This window comes from Myotis nattereri (genome assembly GCF_964212035.1).
Source record: "Myotis nattereri genome assembly, chromosome: 11".
Classification (NCBI taxonomy): Eukaryota; Metazoa; Chordata; class Mammalia; order Chiroptera; family Vespertilionidae; genus Myotis; species Myotis nattereri.
The window spans coordinates 72,355,661-72,370,739 of NC_138086.1; the positions used below are offsets into that span (position 1 = coordinate 72,355,661).

The 15,079-nt window shown below is 35.2% G+C and overlaps 1 protein-coding gene across 5 annotated transcripts in view; it reads right to left on the reverse strand.

Moving 5' to 3' along the window:
• PNPLA8 (patatin like domain 8, phospholipase A2) overlaps positions 1–15,079 on the reverse strand; it is a 32,241-nt gene that overhangs the window by 14,365 nt on the left and 2,797 nt on the right. For 2 of the 5 annotated variants that reach the window (XR_013996563.1, XM_081101821.1), the window contains exons 1-5: positions 8,886–10,522; positions 8,586–8,735; positions 5,191–5,342; positions 2,267–2,361; positions 492–663 (exon numbers count right to left, since the gene is read on the reverse strand). Coding sequence is in view for 4 of the 5 variants with exons in the window: in XM_081101821.1 (XP_080957947.1) it covers positions 492–663; positions 2,267–2,361; positions 5,191–5,342; positions 8,586–8,735; positions 8,886–9,941 (1,625 nt within the window). In the remaining variant the exon portion in view is untranslated. Of the gene's footprint in view, positions 1–491; positions 664–2,266; positions 2,362–5,190; positions 5,343–8,585; positions 8,736–8,885; positions 10,523–12,569; positions 12,614–15,079 lie in introns of those variants that run through there. The other 3 variants (XM_081101823.1, XM_081101822.1, XM_081101820.1) reach the window with 3 other exon arrangements.

Genomic DNA, 15,079 nt, shown 5'->3' on the forward strand with positions numbered 1-15,079 from the left:
TTGGTTGAGTGTCAAAAAGAATTTATGGTGTATTTCTGTCAATTCACTTTGAATTTAAATAAATAAATAAATAAAATGGAGGCTTGATAAGTACTTTTGCACTGGGGCTTTTATTTTTGGAAAGTGAGTATAATGCTTTGTTGTGTTTTGGGAAAAAAATGTTTAAAAATTAGTAATTTAAAAGAATACCTGTTAATGACTCTGGAGAAAGACTAATGTGGTAAGTAAAAACAATAGGATGCAAAACATGGTGTATATACAATATAGTCTCAAATTTTAAAAAGGCAATTGCAACTTTTACATGAAAATCTCACATGCATGAACCCAAGAAAATAGTGACTAGAATAGATTCACCAAAATATTAAGAGTGATTATATCTAACTAGTAGGATCAATAATTTAATTTTATATTTTTCAGCATTTTTTCAAATTAATATGCACATGTTACCTAGATCATCAAAATGTTTTTTAAAAAGAATAATTATAACTTACTTAAGAATATTTTCCCATGTTTGACTGTCATAAAATGCATGGCTCCAACTCATTTTGACTGTCCCAACAATGACATTTTGTGAAAACACATCTGTTCCTAATTTTCGATAAAGTTCTTCACATTCATCCAGGGGCATATGAAAGAATCCCAGCATGAATGCTAATATAGCACCTGAAAGAAAAAATCTTTTGTTTTTGTCAGTGTTGATGATATAATACTATAAGATATTCTGAATCACAGACTTGGTTAAAACTCTGCCTTTGATACTTTCAAACTGTGTCACCTGGGACAAACTACTTACCCTATCAGAGTCCTATTTTTTTCATCTAAAAAATAAGGGTAATTACAACAACTAAAATTTATAAAGTTCTTATATTAGGATAACAGATGTAAAGGGCTTTATTTACTAGGCCTCAATAAGGATACATAAATGGCAACCAATGATGATAATGACAATTTAAAAACATATAAAAATGTGTTATTTTACATTACATTAATTAAGATATATAATTAAGATGTTGTGGTAGAGAATATCCTTTCTAACCTTAATAAATTCCTTAGTTTTGGTCACAGAATATAGTATATTTAACAATTTACCAATTCATTAAAAAACTGCTTCTTCAGATTGGTCCTGGGAACCAATGTAATTAAAGAAATTAGGTCTCTGGGATGTCCTTTTAAACAGCAGATTTCATATCCTAGCTGCAATTGGTAGGACACACTGCCACCTAGTGTACATAATTATCCTACTCCTGAACTAACAAGACACTGGAGAAAGGTTAAGGGAATGGGAAGAGGGTGGGGCAAAGCAAAGACCTGTATAGCATCACTGCTTACTTTGAGATTGCAAAGAAAGAAAAAACACAAAACAAAACAAAAAACCCCAGAAAACTATTATCATAATGTATTTTAAATATTTTATATGTTTTATTACAGTAAAAGTCTTATTCCAATAAAGGTAAGATAGCATGCACTGAATGGCATAAGTATATAATAGAAATTGCTATTTTTCAATTTGTGGAAAAGTTGTAATTAACATAAGAAATAACTTGCCAAAAATTTAAGTTCCTTTCCTTTTAAGCAGAACTACTATGAAGATGAGCAGACATTTAAAAAACTGAATTTTATCAAACCGGTAAGTATGTTACCCTTGAATTAAGTATAAATTTATTAACTTTTCAGAAATTATGAAACAAAATTTCTACATTAGAATATACAAAATGGAAAAAAGTACTGTATTATAAATTAAGTTGAACATAAACTAGAAAACAATGGAAAAGATATATTGTGGTGAAAACAGAAATGTACATATTTCATAAACTGATATTCTATGCCATGAGTAAATCTCTGACTTAAAATTCTCTTTCATGAGCACCCACCTACTAAGAATAGTGCCTCACAGAGGGACACCTCTCACAACTAAGTACAATCTTATCCATCTTTAATATTCTATTGGTTCAAGTACAACTTAAGTACCTACTTTCCTTACATTTCATCACTGAAGGTGACTATACCATAAGGCAATAATTCATAACTCATAACTGGTCACTGTGACTTTTTAAAAAATATTAGACAACGCAGTACAAACTATTCTCTTAATGTTAATTTATTCCCAATAAATATTTTTAAAAGTTAATTAGGTAAACCAAAGGATTATTCGTCAAAACATGAAATTAATACCCATTATTTCAAAGAATGATTGTGAATATAAGTGCTTAATGTTCTTTTTCTTAATGCACTGATGGGGATGTAGCATTCCCATAATGGTAATTACCTGTGCTTACACCACAGATGTAATCAAACAGCTGGTGAACTGGCTTCTGAGTAAGCTCAACTAATTTTCTCAGTGTCTGAAGAGCAACCAAACCCCTACAGAAAAGATAAAGACAAAATGAGAATTCATGTTTCAAGGAAAGCTAAGTTATTGAACAAAACAATCCTAAAAATGGCATTTCTAGCTTATATGCAAACTTGAGAACTAATAATATAATTTAGCATCAGTAAAAGTTACTTAAGTTTTTAAGGTAACTTTTGAATATCTGATATTTCCTTTTTTTTTTTTTTTTTTTTAAATCCTCACCCGAGGATATGCTTTTATTGACTTTGCAAGAGGAAGGGAGAGAGAAAAACATTGATGTGAGAGAGAAACATTGATTGGTTGCCTCCCACACACGCTTGGACCGGGGATTGAACCTGAAACCTAGGCATGTGCCCTGACCAGGAATCAAACCCACCACCATTTCGTGTTTGGGAGGATGCTCCAACCAACGGAGCCACACTGGCCAGGGCTGAATATCCAATAGCTAAGTAATGGTACAAAACCTGTGCTATAGCTGCACGTCTTTAAATTTATACTACTATCTATACTATAAAGATATGCCAATGTAAGATTAAAAATATATACCCAACTGGGAAAATACTTAAAGCCTCCACTCACCAGTTTGGGAGGCCATATATTGGTTTCTTCTCTCACCAATGTAGCTGGTCACTGATGCTTCTATATGGCTTTGTTTTATATATTTTGTCTTATTTTTTAAGCTTTTATTCATTTTTTAAAACTTAACAATATTAGGACAATACTCTATATTAAGGATGTATTAATTTATGCTACTGACTTTATTCATTTCTGGATTCTTGCCAAAGGTGGCAAATAGCTTCAGAATGAATATGAAAGATGAAATAGTCTAGGAAGTGTAGGCGAATTCAGGGTGAATGTAACAAGTTGATAATTTTTTTATTTTAAAAAATTTATTCTTCAATTATAGTTGATGTACAATATTATGTTAGTGTCCTGTGTAAAAACAGTGATTAGATATTATGTAACTTACAAAGTGCCCACCCTGATAAATCTGGTAACCTGACACCATAGTTATTACAATACTTTTTACTATATTTCCTATGCTGTATTTTACATCCCTGTGACTATTTTGTAACTACCAATTTGTACTTGTAAATCCTTTTACCTTTTCACCCATTCCCCTAACCACCTCCCATTCAGCAACCATCAGCTTGTTTTGTGTGTTCATTGTGTTTTTTAGATTCCACATGTAATTAAAATCATATGGTATTTGTCTTTGTCTGATTTATTTCACTTAGCACAATGCTCTCTAGAATGCGGATAATTCTTAATACTAGGAGAATATACAGAAATAATTAAGCATTATAATCCCAACACAAGGTGTGAGGTAGAGAAGTCCTGGAACACTATGGTAGCCAGACACCACAAAATAAAATTTGGAGTGCCAAATTGTGCTTTGATACTGTGAAAAGGAAGTCACCAGAAAATATTGTAAGATTCAAGTAAAAAATCAAAAATGTTGATTTTTTTTAATTGCAAGAAGTAATGTGGATTTGAAGAGTAATACAAGTACATTAGATGGCTTATAAGAGATACACATTATGAATTCAAGGTGAGACATGAAGAATTAAAGATAATGCTGAAGAAAAATATATTTAATAATGTGACCTCCATTACTTATAAAAATGAAATAAAACGTATATATATCATAGAAAAATATTTGAAGAAAAATATTAAAAATAATCTTGAAATTCTGAGCTATGATTTGTTTATATATTTTTCTCCCAAGTTTTACTTGTATAATGAGGAGAAACTATTTAAAAATGCTATATTTAGCCCAGAGGTGCCGCTCAGTGACTGAGCGTCAACCTATGAACCAGGCAGGAGGTCACGCTTCTATTCCCGGTCAAGGTATATGTTGCAGGCTGGATCCCCAATGTGGGCATGCAGGAGGGAGCCATTCAATGATTCTTTTTCATCACTGATGTTTTTATCTCTCCCTTCCTCTCTGAAATCAATAAAAATATATTTTTAAAAAATTCTTTTATAAACATTACTTTACCAAATGACTAGCTGACATATAGGTAAGACAAATATAAGAAAGCAAACATTATAAAACACTGCCAAGACTTTAAGAGAATCTTGGTTGATAAACTGTCCTAAACTACTCAAAATGTCTGAAAAGACCAAATAAAATATAAATACTAGGTTAAAGAAATTCAGATATGTTAAAGAAGCTTTGAGATTGATAAAGAAGTAAATTAAAAAAAACCTATTTCATCTTTTATTTAAAAAATTTGATTTTGTAATGATATAATTATACCAAATTAGTTTAAAAAAATTACTATGACTGAATTGGAACTATAGTTTTTTTGTGTTATTTTTTTGTTGATCCTCAAATAAGGATTTTTTTTCCATTGAATTTCAGAGAGTAGAAGGGGGACAGAGAGGGAAACATCAATGTGAGAGGGACACATCGACTAGTTGCTTCCCACACTCACCCTGACCAGGGCCAGGGACTGAACCTGCAACCTAGGTACATGACCTTGACCAGGCATTGACCCCTGAGCCTTTGGTGCACAGGCCATCGCTCTAACCAGTGAGCAACAACAGCCAGGTTGGAGCTATAGTTGTTGTTTTTTTTTTAAAAAATATATTTTATTGATTTTTTACAGAGAGGAAGGGAGAGAGATAAGAGAGTTAGAAACATTGATGAAAGAGAAACATCGATCAGCTGCCTCCTGCACATCTCTTACTGGGCATGTGCCCGCAACCCAGGTACATGCCCTTGACCGGAATCGAACCTGGGACCTTTCAGTCCGCAGGCCGACGCTCTATCCACTGAGCCAAACCGGTTTCGGCAGAGCTATAGTTTTTAAAAATCATTTTTCTATTCTTACCTTGTTCCTCCACCGTCAATTGTGAGAATTCGGATTCCTCTTCCTTTCACTGGATCCACATAGCCAATTAAAGCCAAAATTTCTCTAACTGCAGCCTGAAGAGTTTCATCCTTAATTTGTCGCAATCGTAATAAATATGGAATAATTTTCTCCTGGATTGAGAAAAGAAGACTTTTTGTTGCTTTTGTGAAATCAAATGTGAAAATGTATGACTATTTTTAACCAACATGTGTAGACCTCCATAATCAAGGTGCAAGTGTTTATTATTTTCTAAGTAATCTTAAATGACACATTAATTTTTGACATTTTAATGTCAATTACTATCTAGAATATATCTGTCCTAATATCTAGGTAAAAAATTAACCTATATCCAAATATTTCTTTTAAAAAAGGGTATGCTTAAGAATTAGAGAAAATGTAATTTGCTTAACACAAATTTATAAACTATTAATGTTACAACAAAAGATTATTATAAATTTTATACAATATTTTGTCCAAATTCCAAAGTTAAGATGAAACTGCTTCGTAGTAATTATTAAACTTGCTATTAAAAGAAAAAAAAAATCTCGTGTACACTGCACATGGGACACAAGGGGTACCTCACAATGAAATATATAAATAAGATTAAGGTAGAAGGCAAAAGCTGACCATTACAATTAAAAAATTAGTTTAAACAAACCTGGGAATTCAAGATTTTACGCATTCAACTTCATACTGTTGATCAGAGGCAAGAACTTAAATCCTAGGGTGCTATGTTGAGTTTCTCAAAGACGCTCTAGGTCAGGGGTCCTCAAACTTTTTAAACAGGGGGCCAGTTCACTGTCCCTCAGACCGTTGGAGGGCCGGACTATAGTTTAAAAAAAAACTATGAACAAATTCCTATGCACACAGCGGTGGCAAAAACACCCGGCGGGCCGGATAAGTGTTTTCGGCGGGCCACACGTGGCCTGTGGGCCGTGGGCCGTGGGCCATAGTTTGAGGACCCCTGCTCTAGGTTCTGTGCACTGAAGTATCTTATCTGGTCAGTACCCCAGATTTAAAGTTTAAAGGAATAAGTTGAGTGGCAGCTACACTTGTGCTGTGTAACCTCCAGTAAATCAAATCACTTCCCAATGTAGCATTCATTTTGTTTCCTTTTTATAATAAATCACATCTAAGATACATACTATTGTTCTAATTTTTTTCAAATTTTTTGCTTTATTTATTCTGGCTTAAAGGCCCCACTAGGGCAGTGGTCAGCAAACTGTGGCTCGCGAGCCACATGTGGCTCTTTGGCACCTTGAGTGTGGCTCTTCCACAAAATACCATGTGTGGGCGCGCATGTACAGTGCGATTGAAACTTCGTGGCTCATGCGCAGAAGTCGGTATTTTGTGGAAGAGCCACACTCAAGGGGCCAAAGAGCCGCGTGTGGCTCGCGAGCCGCAGTTTGCCGACCACTGCACTAGAGGAACCTGAGCAATGGTGGAGCATGACTATGTTAATTTCCAATCCAGTTAGGGTAGAACAGTCTCTTTGTAAGAACTAAAATGTTTGATTAAAAAAAAAAAGTCATCTGTTTAAATGTACTGAAGAGCTGCAGAAGCAATAAGAACAGGAGGGGCTGAGATTCTGGAGAAGGAATAATTGCTGGAAAGTGAGTTCATAAACTACAGCTTGTTTTCCCTTGAAGCATTTGCTGAGCTGGAGAAGAAACTAAAGATTGAAAAACTGGGTTTGGTTCAAAAAGAGGGCCATAATGGAGGACAAAGAAACAGTCCATCTTTTAGAGTCGCTCAGGTTTGGAGCCACAAAACTGAGGACTTGAGGGCCTCAACCACAAAGCTGGTTTCACCTTAAGGTGAATTCTTTCATTACGTGTCATGGGAAGTTAAAGCTGAAAAACTCTGGAGATGCGAGTACAATTTTTTGTACTGGAGATTTTAGGAGGGTAGTCATAGTGAACACATCGGGCTCTCAGCTGCAAGCCCTAGAGAAATACACCCTAAAAAGAGGGCAAACTAGAGGTTTCACCAAATTGTGATGCAGCCTTGACCCAGCTCTGACCCAAATTCAATTGAGGTCATCAGTACCCCCACTTTATGCTTCAAGCAGAGGAATAAGTAAACTGTCTCTGGAAAAAGAAATCACTGGATATAATCTAGATCCTAAGCAATTTTTTAAATTCACAGTCCAGCATCCAGAAAAATATATGGTATGTGAAACCAGTACCAAATGATCAAAGACCAAGAGCTGTTCCTGATATAACTACCAACAAAATATATTAAAATAAATAACACCCTGATCGGTGTGGCTCAGTGCTTGAGCCTCGACCCATAAACCAGGAGGTCACAGTTATATTCTGGGTCAGAGCACATGCCTGGGTTTTGGACTCTTTCCCCAGAAGGGGGCATGTAGGAGGCAGATGATAGATGATTTTCTTTCTTCGTTGATGTTTCTATCTCTCTCTCCCTCTCCCTTCCTCTCTCTGAAATCAGTAACAAATACATAAAATAAATTAAAGTAACAACAAAATTACCATCCCCAAACACCATAGACATAGCAATTAATGTTTTAAAAATCAAATGAAAAATGTGTAAGACACTGACACTGAATGTGTAAGACCAAGGCAATCTGAATATTTATGTCCTCTTAAAATTCATATGTTGAAATCCTTATCCCCAAAGATGGCATTATTAGGAGGTGGAGCCTTTGGGAGGTGCTCAGGTTACGAGAGCGGAGCTCTCATGAATGGGATTAGTGCCCTTATAAACGAGGTCTCACAGAGATCCCTTGCCCCTTCCAGGACACAAGGACACAGTGAGAAGGCACCACCTATTAACCAGGGGGAGGGTCCTCACCAGGTGATCATGCTAGCACCCTGATCTTGAACTTCTAGCTTTCAGAACTCTAAGAAATACATACTATTTTCTGAATGGCAAGTTAAAAATAAGCACTACAGATCTCCAATGAAATGTCAACATCATCTATTCATTATGTTTTCAAATTGTTTGTTAAATATTACAAATAATTCTAGTAGTGCAGATGTACAGAGACTCAGCCCAGGCACATCATTCGTATTTTATAGTACTTCTCTGAAAACAGACTATTTAAATGGGTATAAATTCTTTTGACTATTTTATATTTGACAAAACTGAGGCAAAGAGAAGCTAACACACTGAGATTTATCTCTCATTTTAAAATGTTTAATCTCAAAGTATAGATATCAGTACCAATAGCATAATTTATATAAAAGGGAGCATTTAGGATTACGTATATCATAGAAAAAATGGGGCAATTACTGGATATTACAGATCAAATGTATGATAAAAATCACAAAAATATTTAAATAAGTAATTAGAAGGTTTATTAGTATTTTTATTCCAAAACAAAACCAGAGTAAATAAATTAAAATTACCTTGACAGCCACTCCTTTTCCTTCAGGAAATTCTAGAAGATGAAAAGTCAGTTCTTCAATCCTATTAATGCAGAGTTTTGGGTCAGTTGTTCTTCTTAATGCCTGAACTAATGCCCGGGTTCTGTTATCAATACTCACTCTTGCTATAATCTACAGAGACATATTTAAATATATATGATTATAAAATGAAACTGCTCTAGTAGTACTAACAAATGGTTAAAGTTTCTAAGGTCCTATTAGAAAAAAAAACATCAATTTGACAAAACTTAAAACTTAAAACCACCATGAATAACAACTTGCCTTTTCTCTCTGAAGAATTAAATGCTTTTTCTCCAATGCATTTTTATCGTCGCCGTCAGCCTGCTCAGCTTTGGTGGCTTCTTCCTGTTCTTCTGACTGACTCTTTGAATCATACTTGAATTTGGGGACAAGTCCACCAATATATCCACCTACTAAAGCTTGTACGCCTTCAGTAGGATAAGAAAGAAAATTAGCAATACTTTTTTTAGTAGAAACTGGAACGACCTCAGGTGTCTCACTGGGACTTTTGGGCTTGTCCACAGTATCTGAAGAGGATTCGGAGCCTCGCTTCTTGTCAGTCAGCATACCAGGAGTTGCAGATGTGGATTTCCCTTCTTCACCCTTTTTATCTTCAAGTTTTGACTTGGCCTGGAAATCTTTGTTTTCCTTTTTTTGAGACATTTTCTCGACACGTTTGAAGTATGAATTAATATGATTGGATAAAAAATAGAACGACTCTCCAAATTTCGTGGTTATACTATTTGTGTAAGGTAAAGGGCTTTGTTTGCCACTATCTTTATCTTTATCTATAACGTGACTTTGCTTTTCTAAAACAGAACTCTTTTCTGATTTGTCACTATAGTTTTTCAGAGATTTGATGGTTTGTTTAACGTTTTTCTGTTTTAACCAACCACCATCTGATACTTTTCTTAATATTTCAGAACTTGGCTTAAATTGAGCTAAACGTGAGATCATTTCATTCTGATTTCCAAAAACAGCCTTTGAAACAGAGTTCAAAGTACTTTTTATACGGGACATACGAATGCTCACTTTTGTAAGTCCTTTGGGAGCAGAAGTGCTAAGTTTCAAAATTCCATGTAACCCATTGTCGCTTGGAGAGTAACAGTGCTTACTGCAAGAATGCGCTTCACTTTTGGTCCATTTACATCTTATTTTGTTTGTATGAAAACCTCTTTGTAGACTGATGTGGCTTATCTTCCAGTAATGTTTAGGTGAGCACAAGAAATGTAGTTGCTTGCTTTTCTGCTTCCCATAAAGACTTCGGGCATTACTAAGGAGGTAAATATATATATCTATAGTCAAATTAATAGACATAACTTAAAAATCACTTATTTTCTATCTGTTATGACTGTCACTTCAGTCCTGAATGCTTCATTTAAGAAATGCCATAATTCATGGTCTTACCTGAAATGGCAAGAAAACAAAAAATTAGGATTCAAGGGCTAATTGAAATTAGGTATAAGAAAAACACATCACTACATGAACTAAACTCAGCAACTTGTTTTAAAAAAAAGAGTATTTCCATTATGATTTTACAGACTTCACATTTAAGCTAATAGAAAAGAATTCATCTTTCAGTACAGAAGTCAATGAAAAAAGAAAGTGAGTAGTAGGATGTTTCATGAGCACTAATTTAGAAAAGCTATTCAAAGGTAAGTTTTTATTTTATTTTATTTATTAAATATTTTTTTTATAATTGACTTCAGAGAGGCAGGGAGAGGGAGAGAGAGAGAGAAACATCAATGATGAGAGAGAATCATTGATCAGTTGCCTCTTGCACGTGGGATCTAGCCAGCAACTCAGGCATGTGCTCTAACTGGGAATTGAACCGTGACCTCCTGATTCATAGGCTGAGCCATGCCAGCCCAGCTTTATTTTTTTTGTTAATCCTCACCCGAGGATATTTTTCCATTGATTTTTAGGGAGAGTGGAAAACAGAGGGAAAGACAGACAGAAACATTGATGTGAGAGAAACACATTGATTGGTTGCCTCCTGCACAAGCCCTGACCAGGTCCCTGGCTGGGAGGAGTCTGCAACCAAGGTGCGTGCCTTTGACCGGAATTGAACTCGGGGACCCTTTGGTCCACAGGCTGATTCTCTATCCGCTGAGCCAAACAGGCTAAGGCCAAAGGTAAGTTTTTCTATAATACTTAACTGAATATGCTAATTTAGATACAATGCTGTTTTTCTTCCTTATTGTTAAAGTCTTGACAAATTTATGTGATGCTAGACTTTACATTCTTTGAAGACAAGAGTCAGGTCTTATAATTCATTCATCGCAAATCATTTATAGAATATTTAATCTATACTACAAGTTGCTAGATGCTGAGACCGTAGAGACAAACAGGATACTAAGGACCTTTAGTATAGAACTAGAGATAGAATTTTACTATCTAGTAATAAGTGCTTATTAAATTAAAGAAGTCAAACTAGAAGAAGCTATATGCAACATCTAACAGCTCAGGGGTTCATAACCACAATATAAAAAGAACACATACAAAAATATAAATTTAAAAATAAAAGAAAAAGAACACATATAAATAAGAAAGGACATAATAATCCTCTAGAAAAACAGGCAAATAACATAAACAGGCCAGTCACAGAATAATAAATACAAACAGTAAAATTATGAAAACATCCTTTGAATCAAAGAAAAAGGCCAATTAAAACAGATATTTTGTTTTTGCAATTGGTAAAAATTTAAATGATTGGTAATATCCAGTACTGATAATGGATGGGGGAAATGGGACTCAGAAGGCTATTTGACAGTATCTAATGAAATATTAAATGCAATCTATGACATTTTAAAGGTGCATATTCTGTGATCAGCAATTTTCCTATTAAGAATTATTTGCATAAGAATGCAAAGGTATATACACACAATCCCTGCTGTACTGCTTGCAACAAAAAAACACACTGAAAAACAACTCTAAATGCCTTCTGGCAAGGGATGGTTAAATTATGGTACATACATACAATGGAATGAATTACCATACCAGTTAAAGAGAACCAGATGATCTGTGTACACTGACATATCCTCCATACAGAATACAGTGAAAAAAGAGAAGCTGTAATACTATATGTAGTACAGACACATGAAGACATGGAGATGTAGACATTATGTAATAAAAGAAAACAAAAACCTACTTATGTAATTTAAATTTGTGGCTACAAGCACACACACATAGACACAGACAGAGAGAATGATTCTGAAAGGATTAGCACCAGTTAATGTATTCTTATGAACTGAGGAGCAGGATCAAAAGAGAACAGAAGGACTCTTACTTTTCATTTTTGTAATGTCTGATTTTTTTTTTACAATGAGACAGGTATTACTTTTATAATTAAAAAAAATCAAACAATTTAAAGCACTTTAACAGACGGTGCCTTGTGAATGGAAGACACAAGATAAGAGTAAATATCCAGGTAAGTCTGAAAAAAATATGCTAAAATCTGGGCAAAGGTAAAAAGAAATTCATCATGGGATAAAGATGAGAAGGAAAGGAGAGAATTCTAATTAATGCAGAAAAAATAAACACAAAAAAGCATTTAAAAAAAGCATACACAAAATCAGCAAACACTGCAAGTAGTGTAATTTCGCTCCAGGATCTGAAAAGAATAAATAGGGAGAGGTAGAAGATGCTATTACAAAGACAGTTTGGACCAGATCATGAAAAGTCTTATAAATCTTGCCAAGGAAATTGAAAATCAACTATCAATAAAGCATTTTAAGCAAAGGGATCACATTAAAAGATGATTCCAGGAGATCTGTGCCAGAATGGAATAATGGGACAAAACCGAGAAAGACAGAAACCAAGAAGTTATTGTGACTGTTCAGAAGATGGTAGCCTGAACTAAAACTCTTTCTAAATTGCATGTGAGCATATTATTTTAAAATCACCAATTTCACAGTGGTAAGGAGAGAAAAGAAGCAAACATACCTGGCTCTTCTGAACTCCTCAGGACTTGCAGTCAGTGTAATAAGCTGAAATAACATGAAAGCTCTGCAATCCCCAACACAGAAATATTTGATAAAATACAATTAAAGTACTTGTGGATTAAAAAGCCATGCTCAAAACCAATTACAGATTCCTACAACTCAACAACAAAAATCAACCCAATTAAAAATGGGCAAAGGGCCCAGCTGGTATGGTTCAGTGGTTGCGCATCAACTTATGAGGCAGGAGGACATGGTTTCATTCCTGGTCCGGGCACATGCAGGGGTTGTGGGCTCGTTCCCCAGTAGGGGGCATGCAGGAGGCAGCCAATTGATGATTCTCTCTCATCACTGATAGATATCTCTCTCTGTCTCTCATCTCTCTTCCTTTCTGAAATCAATAAAAACATATTTTCTAAAATATATTTTATTGATTTTTTTTGCAGAGAAGAAGGGAGAGGGATAGAGAGTTAGAAACATCAATGAGAGAGAAACATCCATCAACTGCCTCTTGCACATCCCCTACTGGGGATGTGCCCGCAACCAAGGTACATGCCCTTGACTGGAATCGAACCTGGGACCCTTGAGTCTGCAGGCTGACACTTTATCCACTGAGCCAAACTGGCCAGAGCTAAAAACATATTTTTAAAATATCATAAAAATGGGCAATGGACTTGACTAGACTTCTCTCCAAAGATGATACACAAATGGCCAACATGCATATGAAAAGACTAGAGGCCCAGTGCATGAAATTCATGCACTCGGGGGCAGGGGACAGGGGGTCCCTCAGCCCAGCCTGTGCCTTCTCGTAGTCTGAGAGCCCTTGGGGGATGTCTGACTGACGGGGAGCGGGCCTAAACTGTCAGTTAGACATCCTTAGCACTGCCATGGAGGCTGGAGAGGCTCCCACCACCGCAGCTGCACTCACCAGCTGTGAGCCTGGCTTCTGGCTGAGCAACACTCCCCACCAGGGGGCAGCTCCTGTGTTGAGCGTCTGCCCCTTGGTGGTCAGTGCACGTCATAGTGACTGGTTGTTCCTCCGTTTGGTCTATTTGCATATTAGCCTTTTATTTTATAGAAATGCTCAACATCATTGAGCACTGTTGGTGGAACTGAAATGGTGCAGCCACTATGAAAAACAGATGGTGGCTTCTAAAAAATATTAAAAATAGAACTAGTATATGATCCTATGAATCACCAAAAGAATTGAAAACAGGGTCTCAAAGAGATATTTGCACAGCTATGTTCATAGCAGCACTATTCACAATAGCAGAGGTGGAAACAACCCATGTCCATGGATAGATGAATAGATAAGTAAAATATGCAAAGAAATACAACAAGCAGCCTTTAAAAAGAAAGGAAATCCTACCACATGCTATAAAACAGGGTAATGTGTAACCAGGATTTAGAAATAATAGAAAAAATTAAGTAGATTGACAATGTCAATGATATAACAGAGGGAATAAAAATAATGAGACAAAAAAGAGAGAACTATACAAAGAGTGAACAGGAAAAATAAATTTTTGAAATGAAAACTTCAGTTACATGGTAGTTACTAGACACACCTATACCATAATGACAAAGAATGGGATGGAAAATAATGGAATGTGAAAAATAATATTCCAGGCATACTGGTATCCTAACCAAAAGAAAGCACTTTCAAGCAAATTTAAAGAAAAATCATGAAGTAAGGATTTTTTTAAAAGGGTTACTACATAATAGTAAAAGGAATAATCCATTTCTTTATTAAATCTCCAGCAGTCTTTCAGGCCTTGGAGAACAATACAATCTATTAACAAATAAAGAACTAATATAACGTATAATATCAGGTGGAGAAGTGCCATAAAGAAAAATAAAGCTGGGAATTGGGGAGAACGGGCACAGAGTGCTATTTTAGTAGAGGAGGGGAGAAGAACTGAGTTGACATTTTATTGACAAACTGAATAAAGTGAGGAAGCAAATTATTGAAAGTATATGGGTAAAAGCTTTCAAGGCAGAGGAAAAGCAACCAACCTTTGGAGACAGGAATAAACTATGTCTATTCAAGAATAGCAAAAACAACAAGGTGGCTGAAGGAAAATGGTAGAGATTCGCAAAGAGTCAAGCAGAAGATGAGCTACATAAGCGCAGATTACAGTAAGGGGTCTGAATTGTTTCTTTCCAAAAAGATATAACCCTCATGACCAATTATAAATACGCCTATAAATCTGACATTGAGATATAGTATATAAAGCAAAAAAAGGGGGAACAATTTTAATGTACCTCATTAGAAATAACGATTATCAAGCAAAAAATTACTAAATAGAGTTATTAACAAAACCAACAAGCTTAATTTAACTGCTTCCAAATCACAAAGCCAGTAAATGTAGATAAGAGTTTTGAGAGTAAATTCAGCTGGGAAAGAAGTTAGCTTGCAAAAATATACCGAGAACAATGTAAAGTGAGAGGTACCATCATCAACTTGGAGAAGAACAGGGAAGATTAGACGATTTTTTTTATCAGTGTACCAATGAG